General features: G+C 41.8%; 1 protein-coding gene and 1 long non-coding RNA gene across 2 annotated transcripts in view; one reads left to right on the top strand and one right to left on the bottom strand.

Moving 5' to 3' along the window:
- LOC308388765 (uncharacterized protein) overlaps window positions 1–22201 on the top strand; it is a gene marked incomplete at its 5' end in the record, with an annotated part of 223159 nt that overhangs the window by 119862 nt on the left and 81096 nt on the right. Inside the window, 4 exons of the mRNA XM_080869659.1 lie at window positions 15354–15476; window positions 17889–18170; window positions 18462–18616; window positions 21889–22120. Coding sequence (XP_080725785.1) covers window positions 15354–15476; window positions 17889–18170; window positions 18462–18616; window positions 21889–22120 — 792 coding nt within the window. The remainder of the gene's footprint in view (window positions 1–15353; window positions 15477–17888; window positions 18171–18461; window positions 18617–21888; window positions 22121–22201) is intronic.
- On the bottom strand, window positions 835–2432 carry LOC308388546. The gene is made up of 2 exons (XR_013970128.1): window positions 1937–2432; window positions 835–1099 (listed from the first exon to the last, which is right to left on the bottom strand). It is a non-coding gene; the product is annotated as an uncharacterized lncRNA (long non-coding RNA).

Here is a 22201-nt window from a genome sequence, read left to right on the forward strand (position 1 = left end):
GTCTCTAAAGAAAAATACATCTAGGAGATATGAGGAGTTGAAAACGCCTCTGTTACAGAATTTCAGCTGTCATTTTCACTCAAGTCTCCATAGACTTTGAATGTGGACATTTTTTAACTGTGTTGCTTCGAGGCCATTTGCGAGAAAACGGCAACTCCTACAATAATGACAGTGCCATTTTGTTAAAGGCAAGAAAAATACCTACATTTTGATGTATAATTTGTGTTAATGAAGGCAAAATTGAGCGTTTGTTCGGACATGAAGAAGAGATTGAGAAAGCGACAATGCATGGTGTGTTTGGCGTCCATAGCAACCATAACAACCAATATTGATTGATGGAAGAGATTTTGAGACAGGGGTAAAAAAAAAAAAAAAAAAGGCAGAGAGAGCCCATTCTGTAGGCTCACCTGTAGGCTTCTAGCAAGCGTAGCAAGTGAATTTCAGAGCCAGGGATTTTTTTTTTTTTTTTTTTTTTTTTGTGTCCCCAACATATGGTCCGCATGGGATTCAAACCACTGCCCTCTGTCCTCGATCCCTACCATGGGGCCTGTCACGTTCCCATGAGCCACTTGGGCGGCCCGGAATGACAGGGCAAAAGTGCTATATTTAAAGTGCACACCTGCGCAGCCGCACCCCAATTTTCGGCTCTTTTTCATTAGCTGGACACCAGGCCTTATCTAGTCAGCCGTTCCAACCACATCCCTGCCAATGTGTGCCTACGTCAAGCCGCATACAAGTGTAACGCTCACAATTTTCTGCTATCACAACGGTGTGTTCACACCGAACACACCGTTGTGTGCCAACATTTGCTGTGTAGTAGAACTGAGACATTAGTCATTATAAACATTTATTTGAAATAATATTAAAAGTCTCAAACAGAAAAACATTAAACATAAATATATAAAATATAAGAATTTACAGAGAGACAGGAATAAAAAGGACCAGCTGCTCTCCAGAGCAGGAACAAGGCTGAGGAGGAAATGCTCCATTGGAGACTGGTGTGGCCTCTTCAGGGACTCCAGGATGGCCAGCTCCACCGCCGATGGACCGTCCTGGGACCCGTCCCTCATCTGCCTCGGAGCCGTCCTCCTCTGTGGGCCTGTAAAACAGCACAAAACACAAAGAAATGAGAAGGCTGCTACTAGATTTTAATTTCAACATTGAAAAAAAAAAAAAAAACAATAACAGGATATAATCAGATTGGTTGTAGATATTTAGTAAAGGTGATCACAAGGGAATCCCACCGACTAAAAAGGTATCAGTGCTTGCTGTACATATCTGTGGGTGCAGCAGCAGGAGCTCAGGGACTGGGGATGCTCTGCTGCAGAATCAGTTGGTTCTATCAATACAGTATTAAATGTTAACAGGTTGGATATAATAATCGTAGAGTAGACAGTGGTCCCTCATTTATTGCAGGGGTTCTCAGAATAACTAGCCCCTGGTCACAGTTCTCACAATTGATTCTCAAAGTGCAAACCTTTGTAGATTGCAAAACGTAAAAGTATTATTATGCCGCGGTTTGTCTTCATCTGCCCGCCACTTTCGTGCGCCTTTTTCCCTCACGGTGCAGGTGTGTATTTCCGAATGAGGCTCATAGTTATGGGTGTTTTTGTGCTGTTTTTTCTATTGGACGCGATGGTTATCAAAACCAAACGTGATAAATTTGGCAAGCGCAGGAGATTTGTCAATCAGGCTGCAGAATGCAATGCTGTACTGTGCAATAAAAAATCAGCGAAAAAGCAAAGCAGTGACGGATGAACAGCGGGACCACTGTGTGCTGTTTATTAATAAACAATAAAATATATTCCTAAATGACAACATGCATAAAAGCAGAACGGTATTTGTACGTCAGTGGGAAAATAGCGGTGGCTTGCTAGCTTTTGTGCTGCTTCCCCGGGTCAGTGAAAACTTTCAAAAGAGAAATGAATGAACTTACCAGGTTGTTCTCTTCACATATCTTCCTCCAAGCTCGGTCCTTTTTATTCCTGTCTCGGTACTGAAAGCAGCTGGTGTTGTACAGCTCCGAGTTGTTTGCTACCGCATTGATTAGCCTTCCCCTCCATTGAAGTATGAAAGGCTTTGGCTGGATCTGCCCCTTTGACCTAGGTAACAGCCACGTCACCAGGCTCCTGATTGGTTGTCGCGGCGCGATTTGACGCTGGAGTTCAGATTTTTCCAACTCGAGCGGTAGACGCGAAACGCGCGTATGCACAAAATGCAACACAAAAACTCACGCGCGTGGTTTTATTCGCGAGTCAAACGCGCCAGACGCGCTACACTGACGCGCGTTTCACGCGTTTTGGCGTTTTCGCGACGCAAATCTGCTTCCGAATTTTCGCGGGACCCGCAATCGCGCGTCATCGCGCCTTTCCATTGACTTTACATGTAAACCTGACGCTCTATTCGCGTCCATCGCGTTCGGTGTGAACACACCGTTAAAGATGACTGGTTTTTTAAGGAAGCAAAAGAAGATCAGATCAGATGAGCATGATGTGTCTATTGGAAACAAGTTCAAAGAATTGTCTAATAATGAGTTGCTGTGCATCCACACTGCCTGACATATTTTACCTTTACAAATAAAGCAGGTACAACAGATTCATATACCAAAACAAATGTCAGGAACTTCACCAGATCACAGGGCATTGATCCTTTCTCTCTCTCGCTTTTTTTTTTTTTACTCATCTCTGGAATTTTTCTTTTGTGTTGATCTTTACTCATACCAAGGCTGCTGGCTTGGGGCTGGCTATGAGCTCTGGATAGCTTTAACTTTAACAACATCTTCTTCTTCCTTACCTTCTTTAAAATATTCAATGTTCAGCTGGGTGAGGGTGATTTAAGGGTCTGTGGAGTTTGATGTTGGAAACACAGTGAGGCGGTTTGCCTCTAACAACAGGTTAGTGTGTGTCTGTGAGTGTGTGTGCCTATATGTCTGTGGCACTGTGCACATATATGAAACTAGCTGGCTTGTAATCAGACATACTGGAAGCTGATCAGCCAGTCACTACTCCATGTCGAGAAGTTGAATATCGTCTGATTCCGATCCCTGGCCAGTTGATCGGTCCATTTGTACTTTGTACTAAGGATCTGACAGATTAAACAACATTTAATGTCGACTTTGAAGGATATTTGAATACTCTTTACGGGGTAATGTGTACAGAAGTTCAGGGTTGCGCTGTATGCATTTAAAAATGTCTTACTTTGTTCATAATCTAGCAGCTATACACAGGTCAGAGGTGGAAGTAGGTGGCACTTAAATTTCATTTAAATGAATGGTCTTTGATTAAACTGTTACTTTTCACATCATCTCTTTTAATCCAAATTACATAAATCTAAAAAAGAAATTTTCAGTGAAAATAATTTCTTTTGTGCATAGCTCAGAAATATGGCCTCACCATTGCCTCCTCATTTAGTTTGCATGGACCTGTGCAAATTAGTCCCCACCTCACCCTTTCAACCATGTGTCCTGCATGACTGAGCAGCTTGGTGCGAGATGCACTAGTAGCACAGCTCATAGCAATGACAAAAATGTAACACCAGCCTCCAATTTATCACTTGTAGCTTACCAGTGCCTGCACTGGTTTCTGGGTTTGATGAGAACATTAATAATACCAACAGCTCTGCTGATTCCTTAGTAGTCTATTAGTTTGCACTTTAGCATGGACACCCAGTCCCCTTTGCAGCATTGCTTATAATCACTAATCACTTCCTGTGAAGCTCTTCTAATTTTAATTTGCAATCTGACTTGCTTCATCTGCACTATGAGTTAGAACAAAGAAAACACACCTGTGCAGTGTCAGTCACTACTCGTTGTGTGAAACCTTTTGGGATCGAATACCATCTGTGTCACATTATATTCATCCTTCCCCATGTACGTCATTGGGTTTAGACAGAGCTGTATCGGCATGAGACGGCGTTAAGGTGACAGTTGCCACAGTGTGACGTTGTGCTGTATCTGTAGTAATAGCCCTAAAAGACGTCAGGGGATTTACTCAAGCTGACAGGAAGATGGCATAGTCTATTGATGCATTAATTCAACTGCCGTTTCTACTCACAAAGCCTCCAGTGCCTATAAAAATGCTGGGATTCCATTCTGAGTGAGGAATGAATAGCAAATTGTAACTCTATGATGCTGTATTTATCCACTGTTGAACCCCCCCCCCCCCTTTTTTTTTTTTTTCCCTGACTGCACTCCTAGACTAGAGGACAGGGTGCCAGATTTTAAACTTTTCCCTTGCCCTTATATTTGTCTGATATTCTTGAACTAATAAGAATATCGGACTTGCTGATGAAAATTATAGTTATGCAGGAGAAAGCAATGCATGCCAAAGCAAGATCCAACACAACAATTTGGATTTCCAATACTCCAGAGTTGACATAAATGATTACCATGATTCAGTCATTCTGCCCCCCAAAGCAATATCATTGCTAACGTGCTGAATAATTTATGTAAGCTGCGATATAGTATCTTCCAGCTTGCAGCTTTGACACCACCCAGGATAAGATGTGCACTGGTGCCAAATGTGTTGCTGTCAGTTGCACGCAATTACGTTACTTTAGTTAACTCAAAATGAGTTTTGTGAGAGAATGCCATCTCTGCAAGTGTGGTTGTTAACTTCAGTAAGCAGGTTTCAGGAAAGTTAGCGAAACGAGCTGGTATGAAGTAAAGTCATGCTGCATAAAACCCAGTTCTTAATGGAAATCGGTGCCTCCGTCTCTCTCAGCTCTTTGCTGTGGTCACAGACAGATTGCTGGGAGGGTGCATTAGCTGCTCAAACCCACAGACCCACACAGACATGCAGAAAGTAACACTAGTTGTGCATCAAAATCTGTCAGTAATGAAGACGTTATGAGCAACTATCAAACACCTGAACTTTGAAACGGATAGAACACAGTTTTGCATAAATGCAGCATGTGCTATAACTATGGTCAGCTTGTTTTCCTTTCTTGATCCCTAATTCTACGACCCCTTTATTGTACACCCATTACAAACTATGAAATGCCATGTGCATGTAATTTTCGAGTCTAATTAGCTGTGTTTAGCTATCCTTTGAAGCTGTGACTGACTGGCTGCTTCACTGCTAACAGCAGATTCTTGAGCTGTATCTGCAGCAGAGGGCTTTTAAATCTGCAGCAGAGTGATGTTAAATTAAATTGTTACATCGGTGACTATGGCATGCTAGTCTGCTATGTACTTGAGTGGGCGGGTGGAGTGTTTTTGGGAAGGGGGTGTAAAGTACCACTGGTCTACAACATCCCACCCACACTCCTTAATAAAATTGTGCAGGAAGGAAAAGAAAGAACAAAGTCACAGTGCGTCCACAAGTCAGACTGATGCCTGTGATTAATGTTCTCTGTTCTTTGAAGTTTCACTTTGACTCTGATTTCAGAAGCACATTAATTTGGCTTTGTTTTGCATTAAAAGCTCCTTGATGGAATTAGTGAGACTTTGCAATGTCTTAACATTTACAAAACAGCTCCCTCAGAAGGTCCTTCACGAGGGGCCTGGACTTGACTGCATGTAGTTGTTTATAAAATAAAAATTCAAATTTTCACTAAGCTTGAATAAATAATTACATATTCTTCTTAGCAAGGTCCTGTAGTTTAGCCAGTCAGATCACGATGACTTTTAATGCCGTGGTCCGAGCAGGGTTTATCGTGACTGCTGCCATGAGAGGACTTCATGTTTGCCCAGGAAACCAGCGCAGGAATCACAGGGTCCAAGATGTGTTTGTTGTATTAATATTAGTGGTGATGCAACGTGCTGCGCCATTATGAAATCCAGATTAGTAGTGTGTGATGCAAACATGGCCAGCTGGCTGGCCGGCTCCAGTCCACTAACAGTGCTGATGTTCCTGTATCCAGCTGCCTGTCATCATGGAGAGTTAGTCCTTTCCTTTGCGTTTAAGATTGTGGTAGGTCGCTGTGTTGGCTCGAGGGGAGATTAAAGGAGTTCTTCTTCTAGAAGAGACACCTGTCTAAACTGAAGGGGTAAAAAAAAAATGTCCATGTTTGGTTTTATATTGTTATTCCTGCTCTTTTGCATTTTCCCCTCCGACTAGTTGTTGCAGTTGCAGTTGCTGTTTGCACTGGATGATTCCAAATCATTCAAACGCTGATTCTTAACAATAACAATACATTACGTTCTATAAATCTGTGCAATATTACTTTCCGAGTTTCACGAGTATAGGAAGACGATCGCTGTAAATATAAAATGAGCTTCTGAGAACTGTTGATAGGGCAATCAGCAAAACCACCAAGCCACTCAAAGCTGAAAGTTCCATTACAGCTCGGTGTCTCACTAGAGATTAAGACGGATAAATGTTCATCGCACATAAAGACCATTACTCAGATATATCTTGTGCCTCTTCCCCTCATTTCACCTCCCTCACTTGCTGAAAATCCCTTCTCTCTCTCTCTCTCTCTCTCTCTCTCTTTTTTTTTTTTTTTTTAATTTAAATCTGCTCTCAGCCACCATCACTAGTTCTTCAGAGAATGATGACCGCAGCGGCTCCAGCCTGGAGTGGAGTAAAGATGGCAGCCTAAGAGGCAGCGGTCGCCATGGCCTGGCACAGAGCGTGCGGGCGGACACCTGCTCTCCTGTGGCCGAAGAAGACTCCAGCAGTGCCACAGCAACACCTGCAGACACCCCATCCAGGACAGACCAGCAGCACCCTAACATATCTGCGGGTGCTCCAGGCCCACCACACCCTCCAAGTCACTCACCTGAGGGACCCATTGCGTACCCGCCACAGACATCAGCTTCCCTCATGATGCCGAGGCCAAACTCTGTAGCAGGTAAGACTCCTTGGTTTTTGAGGTCTTGACATCTGGAGCTCAAGAAGTATACAGGAAATGCTCTGTATACTTTTCATCTGTGACTGCATTGTGTTGCCTGTCAAGATCGTAACCGTGAGATACGACCTGTGCCAGAGGCTGACATGTGGCATGTCAGTTTAATCCAAGCGAGTGATAGACACCGAAGAGTGAGAGCATCTGTAGTAGGTTTAGAAGAAATAAGAAGTCAATAGTTCAAAGAACGGACTGTGCTTTTCAGAACAGGAGTATCAAGGCAGAAGTTTGGGATTAGACAGCTGCTGTGTGGTGTGGCTCGCCACTGCCTCGCCATGTCAAACCTAAGCACACGCTCCGGTCTGGCTGATCTGTTCTGCATTCCTGCCCTGGAGCCTCCCTGTTGTGGTTCAGCTTACCATATCCACACAGCTGTCACAGTTGTTGATATTTCCCCCTTCACCCCCTTTTCCCTTATGTCTTTTCACCCATACTATTCCCAGGTCTCCTCATACCTTATTGCTTTTGACCTCGGCCTATTTTTGGTGAATCAAACAGCAGTACGTTTAGCATTTTCCTATATATAATTTTGCCTAAATGCAGTTTGTAGCTAAGCTGACAGTATGAGTCATGTACAGCTTTTATCATCCACTCACTCACCCACCTCCCTTCTTTACTCCTTATCCCATTCAGGGTTGGAGGCGTTGCCTGCAGTTTATCCTAGTGGGGTACGCCCTGGACAGGTTTGACTAGAGATGCGCAGGACCCCCCCCCCCCAAAAAATTACCTTTCAAATGCAAAATATTATTTTTTATTACAAAAGACATGATCAAACTTTCCCTCAAGCTGCAGTAAGTTGCAAGATCTTCTCACACTTAGTTGAAAATAAAGTGCTCTGCTATTGCAAAGAGGCACAAAGAATTATACCCAGCTTTCCCTGACATACTTCACACTAGCAACATATTAGCATGTAGCTATAAGTTTGATTGCGACTATTTGCCTGCACCGCCGTGTACATGTTCCGCATGGACATAGACTCGGTGCATCTGTATTTTGACACGTAAGTGAATCTTGAACTAATCAGGAGTATATTTTATGGCTCAAATGTTAATGCAAGCTTATGCTAATGATTTTACTCCATAATTAGCAGGGCTGCCCATGCTTGTTGATAGAATGAATGTACACTTGAATAAACGTTGACGGACCAGAGTGGTATGTTAACTGTAAGGCTGTAGAAACAAAAGAGTGAGACTACATTAGAGTCCAACTCAAAGGAGCAAACAGAAAGAGAAGAAAAGACAAACAGTTTAGAGCACAGATGAAATGTTTGTTACATTGAATTTTGAAAGCAGACAATTCTGCCAGTGAGGGAAAATCACAGCAGGGGCAACCTGGGCTGAGCTGTGAAAAGAAGCATAAAAACATGAGTGACTCAGGTCAAACACCTGGCCTAGACAGAGACGACTCAAAGTTTAAAAGACCTCATGAGACTTTTTCCTCTAGAATCTTCCTTGAATATGTTGTTTTGCTTTACCTCTTTAGTCTGTATGTAGCAGCTGCCAATGTTTTGAAGTTCAGATACTTGACTCCTGCCTCCCTTGGGTTTATTCTTGATGAAATATAGTAACAGTTCCCGTGTGTCTACTTCTAGACTGTTTTCTCTCTTTGATAAAATCTAGTCCCAGTTCCTATTCAACATACCAGAGAAATGCAACTGTGTAATGTCCACTCTAGGCCCTTACAATTAGAAGCAGGTAAGCAATTTAACTTGTGAAGGCAGTAATGGAGTAAGATGGGATGAGGACAAGCTATAGAAGAAGTAAGGAGTAGTACATGGTAGGCTCACGGTACTGATATTTCCTTGCATACCATAGCTCATAGCTTGCGCATGTATTTTACACAGTGGCCACTGCTTTGATATTTTCTGCAGCCCACAGTTGGATGTGTTGTTCCCTGATGATTCTATTGTTCCAAGAGTCCGTACCATTTTTACATCTCATCATTATTGTGTGTGACATAAACCTGGACGGTCCAGGCGCACAGTGGCTCATAAAGCTTAACAGACCAGAAAATGTTTGGCTGTTTATGTGTGTTGGTTTGCGTGTGAGCACCGGTGTGCTTGTGTCTGTCTGTCCTCCCAGAGTTTATGGGCTGATGTCATAGTTATGCAGTTTTGCCCTCTGAGACTGGCAGAACACGCACCTTAGATTGGTTCAGGCCATAAATGAAGTTGTCTCATCGCGTCCTTGATGCTCTCTCCCAGGGTTTCGTCACACAGTGTAAAATCTTTCTTGGGGTCACAGCATAGCAGAGACGGCACTTCTGTTCAAGGAAATTGTATTCGGTAAAAACCCCCAAAAAGTAACGAGTCTAAAGAAGCAATGAGAGAAAAGAAGCTACCACGGCGAAACATAATATGTATTCATCATTAGTGCATTCATTCTGTGCCAGAACCTTGGTGACTATTGTTTGTCCTGTGTTTGTGAAACAGCATCTGAGATAATGAGCTGTCTGGTTAATCTATAAATTTCTCTTTATTTTATTGATAGATATTAAATAGGAGCACAGAGATTAAAGGCAGAAGCAAACAAATAATCATGAGTTCATTTAGGGCATAATTGCTTCATGCTACAGTATTGCTATTAGTTTTTAATTTTATCTTATGATTATCAACAACTAAGCTGTAGTGCCTCTGCACCTCACTGTACAATACCTTGTGCAATACTTTTTGTAAATAGTCAACAGTGCAATAGACTCAATACTTGAAATGTGCAATTCACTTGTATTTTTATTTTTTATTCCTATTTATTCTATTTATCCCCTTTGTATATTTTATTTATATTTGTCTCTGTATTTATATGTGTGTGTATGTGTGTGTGTGTGTATATATATATATATAACAGTTCTGTAACTGTAACTTCGGTCGTTGCTGTGCTTTTTTTGGAAGTCGAATTTCCCAGAGGAACCCACCCGAGGGATTAATAAAGTTCTATCTTATCTTATCTCTCTTATCTTATCTCCACCAAAAAGACAAGGTGCTGGAAACATTCCTCAGAGTGATTGAAATTATGGCATAATATAGTTGCTGCTCATCCATGATGTGAATCTCCTGTTTCACTACATCCCAAAGGTGCTCTATTGGATTGAGATCTGGTGACTGTGGAGGTAGAGTGAGTACTGTAAACTCGTTTTTATAGACAGAAGATGAGTACACTTTGGACACAAGGGATCGACATGGTTAGCAACAATACCCAGGTGGCCTGTGGCATTTAAAACCATGTTCAGTTGGTACTAACAGGCTAAAAAGTGCAGAGAACCACCACCAAGAATGGATCAATGCTTTCATGTTGTTTAAGCTAAATTCTCACCTTAAGCATTCAAGTGTCACAGCAGAAATCAAGACTCACCAGACAGTTGTTTGTAAAATGGCTCGTTGTTGGACAAAGGTCACACTTTCTTAGTGTCAGAGTGTATTTTGGCCATCTGTCTGATGCCGATCAACAGATGCATTGCTGGGCCTCTTGAAGTCTCCGTAATTATGTAGAAGGAATGTCTGCATATTGCTGAGAACTGTCGTTTGCACTGCCTTGATGTTGCATGTAGCGTGGGTGTCCCTAGGTTTTGGTGGGAGCGCCACTTTTTGGTGCCAACATGTCCTGTGACAAATTGCACAAATGTTACAAGAACAACATGAATTCATTTAGATTTGTCTTTAGCAGAGCTTTATATTAGGGATTGTATATTACTGTCCACCTCCTAAAGGAAACTGCTGCTGAGGCAGATTTAAAAGGTTGTTAAAATTGTTACTGATTTTCATCTGGCATCGAAATATTGCATTTAAAGATCTAATACGTGAAATAATCTACGTGTAATCATGTTTACAACAGCTGTTCATTAAATCTAACAAACGTGGCAGGTGCATTGGGTGTAAGATGCACTAAGAGCCTGAAATAAATGGGAACAGCTTTTTCCCGGGCTTCCAGGTGCTTTGTGAACTTCTCTATATCAGTTTCTGTGAAAGTGAAGCCAGTCTGCCCTGTTTCCCCCAAATAGTTCCATCAAACCAAAAAGCAGTGCTGTGGTAAATTAAACTTGATGTCAAATTTCAGCATCAGGATTAGTAATAAGCACTTGTAAATTAACTCTATGCTCTGGTGTTTTCTTTGTTTTATTATTTGCAATCCACTATTTACATCTATCTGTCGCCTCTATTGTAAGATCTTCTGTATAAACTAGAGTTGTTGATGGAATTTCACCTCCTCTCTGAGGTGATATACTCAGTTTATAAGAATCCTAATTCTGAGTAATTGGAGTTGAGCTTTTTTCTTTTTTCCTCTATAAAGGCTTACAGAGTCAAAGGGCCATATTAGTGTTGGCCACTGGAATTCCATGGTTTTGAAATCTTAGCCTGAGCTGCTTGTGGTTGGGTTTCTCAGACAGGGAGATTTGAGTGAGGGTCACCGTGGCGGAGGAATGGTGCTACAATGCTTGTGTGGTGTTTAGCTATTCAGCAGAGCTTTGTGGTTTGAGACAAAGTCAGGTATGGCGCACTCATTGCTCGCTTGTACTCCAAAGTCATACATTCCTCTGGCAAAGCTCGTGCGCCGGGCTCTCTTCACGAATGATAACGGAGCCAAGACTGTGGACTGCTGACAGGCAAATTCGAGGATATGTTGTTTGTCTACTAAAACACTGATGAGGTAACATCTGAATGCTTTTGTGTTTTATTAGAACGACTAAAATCATCTTAACCTTTTCCACATAAATACAACCTATGATTTAAAGATGTTTGCAAAGGTCACACAGTAATTACAAACTCATAAAGTGGCGTAGCCCTTAAATTTAATAATCTCACACTGATTTATCTCATTTGCTCTCATTTGCTGTCTTTCCCGGTAGTTTCTGAGACCATGTGGTCTATTGTATTGTTTTAGGCTGTGTGATCATGTTTAAAGACATGCCAACAGTGTGTGCGATGTCTCCAGGTAGACACGGGAGTCACTTCTGCTTCTGGCTTCATGTATATATTGATCTGTTTAGTGCAGAGTTTAAAATGAAAACAAAAAGAGGAAAGAAAGCCCATTCATTTTCTCGAGCATGAAAAGGTCACAGAGACATCTTCTAACGTGCCCTTTTTTCAGAGAATTGTTTGGTCCAGCTGTCACAGCAGGAGAAAAATAAAATCTGTTACAGATCAATCCGTTTGAAAGCCCCTTTTAAAATTGTGCTCGGCACTCCATTGACAGATTAGGGCTTATCAAATGCCCAATCTTAAAAGGAACAGAGCGTTAGCTAACCACAGAGGCATTTATATATATGAAATAGCTTATGGAGCAGTTACAGTGGTGGTTTGTTTTTTTTAAAGTAAATGTTGTTGATCTTAGCATAAGGCTATGCAATTATTACAATAATAATTATCCCTTAATATTTACCACATCACATTTTGGGTTATTTAGACCAAAATACTCAATTCTGCTCTACAAGGGCCTGATATCCACTTATGAGGACATTATACTGCTACTGTTCTCTCAAAATTTTAAACTAATATCCTCATATGTGGCTCTTATTTTTCAAAAAAAACAAAAATAAGGTTAAAAAGAAAATCTGGTAATTCTTTGTTTTTACATTCATCGGGCCCCAATGTGACCAAATATCAAAGAGAAATTAAAAATGCATGCCGTGGAAGAGTTCGGGTCTTAGGAGTAATAGGCAGACAAATGGACCAAACATCAGTGCGTGCTGATATCAGCCTCTTTGCAAATAAAACAACGTTTATCGATATGAGGGATCAGATTTTCTCATTTGTGTCTGAATGTTCAAACGTTCGTCATGAAAAGCTATTAAGGCGTGTTTATACCAGCAAAATCAAACCAAATAAAAGGAAAATGGGTATTTGCATTGGCTATAAGCCGAGAACAGCCAAGAACTGATTTATTCATACAAAATCACAAAATGGGTAAAGTGTAACTGGCTACTATAAAAACAGGAAGATATGTGAAGGGAGTATTTGACTCCCTTCTCCTCTTTAGTAGATTCACCTTGTAAGGAGGCGAGAGGGAGTCAAGTTGGGGAGGGAGGGTGGGGGTGGTTAGAGCAAAGGAGCTCAGTCCTCTTCTCTGTTCTGTCATGGGAAACACAGAACAGGGGGTTTTCAAAGGGCAGATCTGCCCGAGGAAAAAAGAATCCCATTTTCATCAGAATACAGTCTTGACACATTTGTGCAGCTTCAAAGTGACTGCAAGTGCAGACTTCAAGGTATCATATGTATGTTTTATCAATGAGTAGAGGTGAGGAAGAATAGGAGGGAACTCGGGAGTAAAAAGAGGAGAAGAAATGAAGGGGAGGATTTGAGGGATGAGGAGGAATCGTGTGGGAAATCTTGGCCTTGGGAAAAAATGTTGATAACGACTCAACAAAAGAGAAATGTAGTTATGGTGCTGGGTGCGCTGTCTGCCACGGACGTGAATCAAGGAGTCTATGCAGCTATGCAGCTCCTTTAGCAAGTCAAATTCGGTATTACGTGTCTGTTGAATAAAGCTCTACTGTGCTATTTCTTTTATTCCATGCAAAACAAAGAAGGAAGGGGGGAAAATAGACTGACATCTTGCGGCCCTCCTATGTCAGCATGAGGATTTAGTGGCGATTTGTTGCATAAAGCTGATTTTTCTCTTTATTCTCTTTTGAGTCTTGTCCATACCTCCCACAAAATCCACGTGATACTCTTTGTTGCACTCATTTATGAGTCTGCTGCTTTTTCGCCTTCATTTTTTTCCACATTCCCCTCTTTTAACCCCATCTCTGTGCAGTCTGGATTGTTGATTAATACTGCAGCCGTTGGATAACAAACTTTAATCAACCACTGCGAAGTGAATCTCTTGGTTTTCCGTTTATATTTCCTCTAATATTCTCAATTTCCCCCTCTGCTGCTTGCATACCGAGTTATTTATGTGTGTGTGTGTACGTGCAGCATGTGGACAGAGATGATGTACGCATACGTGTTAAAATTGTAGAGAGGGTGATGCTCTGTTGGAAGGCAGCGCGTTCATTTAGCAAGTGCCTAATGCTGTGGGTGCTGTGACTGACTGAACACTAGAGAGGAAGCAGCCAAGCACTCGGCTCGGCTCCCAGAGTGCCGGCATGGGAGCACCGGGGTGGAGGAATCGCTTTTGTGCCCTCGTCCACTGGGAACACTCTCCAGAGATTTAGCTGTGAGTTTACACCCTGCCTACTTGACTGTATGCCTGCCCAAGTATCTCGTCACTGGGGAGATAGAGAGGGCTTTGAGAATTCCCACCATCCTTCCTTGCTTTGGTCTTAGATGGTAAGTAGTTGTAGCTGATGAAAAGTGGCATTTGCTTTACAGCAAAAGGTCTTCCAGGTCATGCGCGTTTGCTTTTATTGTTTTCTTTTCTCTTTGTTTGCAATTCCTTAAGCTTTATCCAGTGTAGATGTTTGTGTATGCACAATGCACTGCAGTAAAAGTAACATCAGGCCCTTCTCCTGTTCCAGTCAAAGTTGCGTTGATGGCAGCTTCCTCAGTTCCCTTTGCCAGCAGACCGGTTTTAATTAGCGGGACATTCCGGAGAGTAAGTTAGCGACCGAGTGAGGGAGTGAAGTGAGCGTTAGTGACAGTCTTTCCCAGCTGATATTGATAAAGAAGAAGAAGAGAGGCTTTGATTCTGCTCTTCACTAAGCCCAGGAGAGCGTGGATCGCAACGGCGATAGCATAGTTGAAAAACGAGCAGCAGTTGGAGGAGAGGCCTCGCCGCACTAATGCACATTTTTATTATGTTAACAGACCGTGTCTTAGACTTCAAATTAAAAGCTGAGTTGTAATCACTGGCTCATCAAGTGGTTTTAATCTGTAGACTAGTAGTTTCAGGAGATATCCTGTGTTTGGGGATAGAAATCATTGCCTGCTTTGAGACTTGTTCTCTCTCTGCTTCAAAATGAAGCTAAATCCTAATGAAATCTCAGTAGATTTGAACTCCATAACAACTCAAGTTGTGATCTGGTTTTAATTAATTTTATTATTTCATTTCACGTCAAATGACTTACAGATATTGTAGTTTGTAGTACACAAAAGTCCTGAGATTACACCTGTGCGTCCTGTAGATTGACAGTGATGAGTGCCAAACCCGCGGTGAAGCATTTCTATAACTCGTTGTAGTTTTATGAAAGGTAAAGGTAATCTGCCCTCTCCGTACAGCCTAGCAGGCGTGCTTGTGGGGATGGACCTCTCATTGCTATATCGTGTCCAGCTGTCAGCTCAAATCAAAGAGAATCGGTGCATATTGCTCTTGACTTTAGAATACTGCTATTCTTCCTGCCACAGTATATGCTGGTAGCTGCTCACACTGCCCCTGCAAATGTCAGAGCGCACTGGCTTTGTTCTTTCCTCACTCATCCACCCTCAGACATGGCATAAGTGCCACAAGGTTTTACTCTAGTGTGTGTTTCTGTCTTTCTCTTTATAGTTGTGATGACAAATGTACTCGGGAGGTACTAGACTGTCAGCTTCACTCTTTGTGTGTGTGTGTGTATGTCTTCTCTCTTGTCTACAGCCACCAGTTCCACAAAGCTTGAAGACATGAGCTTTCTTGATGAACAGCGCAATACCCCCCTCCGGACATCCATTCGCCTACCCTGGCATAATACAGGAGGAAGGCCCCCTCAGGACGCTAAAGGTGACTGGGCTATTCATACTACTGCTGTAGGCACTCAGGGGAGATATTTGTAAAATAAACGTGTAAAATATCGCAGTACATAGGATAATGTTATGTGGTATGACTCTGAAAAACCCTGAAGTTAATAGGCAGCCAACGGTAGTTCTGAAGTTTCCAAAGTACCACGTCTGAGTGCAGAGCCAACAACAAAACTGTGCAAATACTTGAACACTGCAATGTAAACAATGCAGCACTTATGGGTATTAACATTATCCTCAAAAGCCTTTTTTTGGCTTTTAAATCATGCCTTTTTTCCCAGCTAACTTTTATCTTGGTTATGTGTTTTGAATCCTCTGAGAGATCCTGCAGATTAAATATTTCATGGGAACATGAATTACTGAATAAGTCATCACTGGATATATACTCAGACTATTTAGTCTTCCTTTTGAAAATGTCCTCTTTCATTTTCACTCAGTCTCAAACATGAAGCTGATACATAAGCATATGGTCAGTGGTTCTGAGCAGGTTTTTTCTACATGAATTCGTACATACGCAACAATCTTAAACAATTGGATTCTTTTCTATAAATTTTATGGGAGATTCAGTTCAACTCAATTCAGTATTATTTATGCAGCGCCAAATCACAACAACAGTCGCATCAAGGCACTTTATACTGTAAGGTAGACCCTACAATAACGCATACAGATGAAAACCCAACAATCATATGACCCTCTATGAGCAAGCACTTTGGAAATAGTGGGAAGGAAAAACTCCCTTTTATCAGGAACAAACCTCTGGCAGAACCAGGCTCAGGGAGGGGCGGCCATCTGTAGCAACCGGTTGGAGAGAGAGAAGGAAGACAGGATAACATACATGCTGTTGAAGAGAGCCAGAGATTAATAACAAGTATGATTCAGTGCAGAGAGGTCTATTAACACATCTTGAGGGAGAAAGGTGACTGAAGAAGAAATATTCAATGCATCATGGGAATCCCCCAGCAGCCTACACCTATTGCAGCATACCTAAGGGAGGATTCAGGGTCAGCTGATCCAGCCCTATCTATATGATTTATGGTATTTGTTTTTCAGATTTGGGTGTGATGGCACCACCTTTACCTAAATTTTGCAACAGTAGGTCAACATTTCAGTGCAGTTCATTGCAGTTGTATTCATATATTGCAAAAATCCCAACATGTGCCATCTTAGGAAACTCAACCTAGTACGCTGAGGACCTTACAGTTCTGATTTGAGCAACATTTAGTGACTTCCTTTTTGACTGGGCGAACCCTCCGACAGAACTAGACTCGGGATGAGCAGCACTCGTTTGATTGCCATGAGAGGAGAGTGAAAAGAAAGGGGGGAAAAAAGATGAGAAGGAGAAAAGCTTCAACTGTGGGAGAGAGAATACACAAACTGACATGCATGAACAATGAAATGGAGAAGAGGTGAGGATGTCGGTGCACCATGTGAGGCCTCCTGAAAGCAAAGGCCTGTCGCAGCATAATAAGTAAGGGGTGATTCAGACGTTAGCTGAGTGAGCTTTAACTATAAATCTATGAAAGGTTTTGAGGCTAATCTTAAAATTAGAGATTGGGTTTGGCTCCCAACCCTAAACAGCCAGCTGGTTCCACAGGAGCGAAGCAGCTTTAGCCTCTGCTTGTCATTCCGGCTTAGGATACTGAAAAAGCAAGTCATGGTCATTAGGGGCTTTATATTCAAGAAGATGGATTTGAAATCTAAGGGGATCCAATAAAGAGAGGTTAATAAAAGATAACTCTTTTTCTAGTTCCCGTCGATACTCCTTTTGCTCAAGTTAGAGTTTTTCAAACACTGTACTTATTTTGCTGGTATAGTAGAAGGTGGTGATCATTTCAAGTGTCTCAGAACCAGCTCGTTCGCTTTTTGGTTTCATTGTAGGGCACTAGAAACATAAACAGACCTACACCTGCCAATATAAACACTCTCAACTGCCCCTCCAATTACAATAGGCTTTTGTGAACACAGGCAAACTCGCAAGGTGAAAACACTAGCAGCTAACAGCAGTGATAGTTGTAATGTTGAAAGGTGCATTAGCACTAAAGGTAGCAGTCATTTAGTGATGTTAGTTAACAAGTGTTATGAGATCTAATTAGTGCTGAAGTAGACCAGATAAGAGTCCTCTTTCAGGTCTTCACTCTGATTCCACTTAATTGAAAATGTATCCTCTACAGTGTTCAGGGTTTTTCATGTATGTGGCTCCTTCTGGGAAGAAGAATGCGGGAGATGCTCAAAGCATGTTTGTAGGTTAACTGCAACGGAAAACGATTTATTACAGTAAAGTTTCCAGCATTTAAAAGAAGTAATCATTTGTTAACTTCCCGGAGACATGGGGGAAAAAAATAGAAGTAGTGTAAACAATTTTAATCTGTTTCATTTCTTTTCCCATTTCCTTCAGCGCGTTTTGCTCCCTACAAACCCGTGGACATCATGCTCAAACCTTTGCTGTTCGAGGTTCCCAGCATCACCACAGATTCTGTGTTTGTGGGCCGAGATTGGCTCTTTCAGCATCTGGAAGATGTCCTGAAGGCCGGCGAGTCCACAGAGAACCACGGTGCTGTGGTGGTGGGCAGCGTGGGGTATGGGAAGACGGCCATCATCTCCCGACTTGTGGCGCTGAGCTGCCATGGAGGACGCATGCGTCAGATCGCCTCCAACAGTCCCAGCGCCTCCCCGAAAAGTAATTAGTTTTAGTATTTGCCTTTGGATGTGAGCACTACATTAACTGCTCGTGTTTAGCTAATGTTATTATAATTTCATTTCAACATTAGCTTGCAAAGTGTGGGAGGGAAGTAATTATATAGTCGTTGGCAATATAAAATCAAGTTGACTAATATTACATTTACCTTACAAAAGAATGCCCTCACACACAACTAATGTTATTAATGCTAGCATATACATATATAGAGAGATGTTAGTTTATATTAATGTAATAACTTTATATATTGGTGACCATGTGCATGTCTTCCAGCTGGCCCAGGACAAAGCACAGAACTTCCTCTCAGCCAGCCTCCACAGCCCACTCCACCATCCAGTGCTGCCAACACACTGAGGACCAGCAGTTGCCCAGGAACTCCCGAGATGCAGCGGCACAGGGAGGAGGCTGTCAAACGCCTGGCTGCAAAGGTGCGCCTTTCAACATCTAAGAGAGCTCACAGTAACAAAGAAGCAGGAATCAAAGAAGCTGAAAAAAGATTGCACTAGTTATGATGGTGTTTACTCAGGGAAAAAATGTTTGGTGTGTGCACTGGATCAAAAAAAGTAATTTTAACAATTTTCAACAGTGAGTAGATTATTTTTTGTTTTTGATGGATGGATTTGTTGTTTCTTCCTTTCTTTTTAAAAAAAAAAAAAAAAAAAAAAAGGAAAAAGAAGGAAAATCGACCAAAAAGCATCTCAGGTTTTACCAAGTACTTCTACAACAGCTTCAGTCTGACTTCTGAAAACTCCTCTTTAATAGTGACCACAGATAATTGTGATATATTCTGTTGAATGATGCATAAAATTATACATAACAATAAGGGTAGGTTGCAGTTTACTAGTCAGTGATTAGAACCTCCTCAGGGAGCAACAACCCACAGCGAGCCCTGTCAGCCATGACCTGAGAGCACAGAATGTAAACACACACCAACGTCAAACAGAGCCAGCTTCATCAATATTAGACGTCATTTAGGAATTTACAAACATCAACACACGTTTCAAATAGCAACACCATTTATCTAGGCGGCTATCAGTTATACTGACATGTATGGCACTACTACTGCTTAATTACTGGTTGGTATCCGTTCCTGTGTCAACTTCAAATAGGTGCTTAAATATATTGTAAGGCCGCCTGTTCAAGTGTTGAACTGGGATGTTTGAACATGATAAGGATCCTCAAAATTCCATGAAGCGGAGCAACACTGACTACTGAGGACAGTGCTTACTTTTTTGACAGATGAATATTCCATCTGTTGATTTTTCTGGCGTTACAAGGATCGCAAAATAAAGTCTAAATACTGCCTCTCTGGGAAGTTTACGTGTCAGCGCTGTTGAGCAGAAGATTAAGTGTTTTCTTGTATAAGCTTGTCAACATTTTTCACAAGATATAAAGTACTGCACGGTAACAGCTTTACATGTGTTCTGTTACTCCCCCACACCGTCAGTAACAACCACTTGTCTGTGACCGAAACCCCCCCCCCCCCCAAACATGCATACCAGACACTGAGCATATTTCTGCACATCTTTCTCTTTCAGACTTGTGAAGTGGACAGACAAGTCCTCGATGTTTCACTTTAAAATGTTCCTCTCTCGATGCACGCCGACTAAGCAGTGTGCGGTTTTTGCCTATGACTTTTTTATTTTAGTTTTGGAATTGTTCGCTCTGTTTCCACTGAAATTTCTCTGTCGATTTTTCACTCCCGCATCTTTACTCGCACCACCTCTTCTTGTGTTGCTGAGGGTTCAGTCACATAGCAGGTGCACGTTCACTACATTTTGGAAATACTGCTTGCTAAAAGCACCATTTGATGACTTTGGCACTGCTATTGCCTTGTAGCAGGTCTAATAAAGATGATTGGGGGCCACCGGGATTCAGAGAAGATTTGTGATCCACTGTTGTAGTCAGTTGAGTTTGAATAGTGCTGTGATGGTAGGTTGTAAGGTAATTTAATAGGTGGCAGCTTTGTGAAGGACTTTCTCAGTGGATGTGACGTCTCCTACTGATTCTGCTGCGTTTAATGGTACTGATTACAACCTGTTGTCCTTCTAACACCTTTAGAATTTAATACTCTTATCCTGTCAGGGAGGCCTCCTAATTAGTGACCCTGTCAAAGGGGACAGTTCATGCACCAGACAGCTAGGGTAATGCAGTGAGCTTCATGTAAATGTCTGTGAAACTCAAGCAGTATCTCTTGAGCCAATTATGGTGAAAAGTGTTTCCAATAGGCGCCTTCACAGGGGCTCTGTTCCTGTGATGTGTGATGCAACGCTGAGCAGCTTCTGTCAGATTCTGCCAGTGCTTTTTTAATCATTGATTTAAAAGTGGTCTCATAACAGGAGCACTGAGGCTACTACCCTTTCTGCTTTATTCTTATTATCGAGACGTGCCTTTAGGTAACATTTCTGAAAATGCATTTATTGTTTTGCCAGCAGATGAGCTACCGAGGTTTGACTGCAGAGCCTTGCATCATCGTGTGTCGAGATTCATATTGCTCATTGATGAGGCGGTAGTCTGCGTGACTTGTATGCTAAATTAAATCATCACTGCAGTAGGGGGCTTATTAAGAGTTGTGTTCATGCACACAGCAGGTTACTTGACTTTGTACAATAATAGGCATTCAATATATCAGTTTCCCTCTTTGTTATGTCACATTTGTGATGAAGCTCAAAAAACGCGTGACGCAAAAATGACAGAAAGGAGTGTTCGGACTTCTCTCAGACGTTTGCTGCTTTTAGGGTAAAGCATAACATCAGAGAAAAATTCTGGTGGTCGTGATTTTTGACAGTTTCTGGAGAAGATGTGAATCAGTGGTTGTGTTATTGTTTCAGTTGGTCCATCTTCTGACTGGATGTCACATGTTTTCCTTACTAAAGATGGGTTATATACATCCAGGGAGTTCAGCTATAATTTTTAAAATCTTACCTCCCTCTTTTCTAATTTGCGCTAGCTTTAATTGTGCCTTTATTGGCATGTGAGTTATATGTTATTATTTGAAAAAGAAAGAACCATAAATATGCATTTAGATCTGTGCTGTGGGGAGAAGTTTGGGTCCAAAACATTTATTGATGCTAAATGTTAAAAAAAAAAGTCTCATATCTTGAGGCTTTAGTCATTTTTCTAGAAGCTGGTCATCGGTTTTCTGTGGAGAACTAAACAGCAACAGCTGAGGTTGAGCCGTCAGAGGAACCGATCACCTGCTCCTCCTCCTGTGGGCCTGGAAGTGTGTCAGCTCCTCCAGGTTGGACTGTAATTAGTACAGTCATCTTCCTTCTTCTCCACCTCTGTCCCTACATTTTCCTTTTAAATCAGACCTCCTTTGAATGCTGCGGAAACCTGCTCAGGTACAGAAGATTCTACCTTTAGATATCCACCTGGGATCTACTCACTTCTTTTTATAGCTTTTCATCCGTTGCCCAATCTCTTCATCATCCCTTCTGTGTGAAATAATGAAAGGATAAAATCATGTCTTTGACATTGTAGAGATAATATGTAGTTTTATGGAGGCTTGTTGGTATCAAAAGCCTCACTTACTTACTTTGTCATGGTAGTTTTTCAGTCACCAGAGATGTTGGTGTTTGTAAACGCTTTAAAGTTATCAAATGTACCCATCAGTCAGTGAATCATATTTTTAATTCTTCCTGATTCTCAAAAAGCAATGGCTTCACTCGCGTTTGTTCTCGTTCCTTTTGTCTTCCAGGTGGTGGCTTATCATTATTGCCAGGCAGATAACACGTACACTTGCTTGGTCCCAGAATTTGTGCACAGCATCGCAGCCCTTCTGTGCAGAGCTCATCAACTGAGTGCGTACCGGGAGCTGTTGCTGAAAGAGCCCCACCTCCAGAGCATGCTCAGTCTGCGCTCCTGTGTCCAATACCCCATGGCTGCTTTCCGGAGAGGAGTCCTGGAACCGTTGGCCAACCTTCGGAAAGGTAAAACACTGTAGTTGTATATTGCACTATTTCATTTTCATCGTGTATGAGACCACTAATCTCATTTCATAGTATTTTAAT

The sequence above is a fragment of the Rhamphochromis sp. 'chilingali' genome, assembly GCF_963969265.1.
Source record: "Rhamphochromis sp. 'chilingali' genome assembly, chromosome: 20".
NCBI classification, from domain to species: Eukaryota; Metazoa; Chordata; class Actinopteri; order Cichliformes; family Cichlidae; genus Rhamphochromis; species Rhamphochromis sp. 'chilingali'.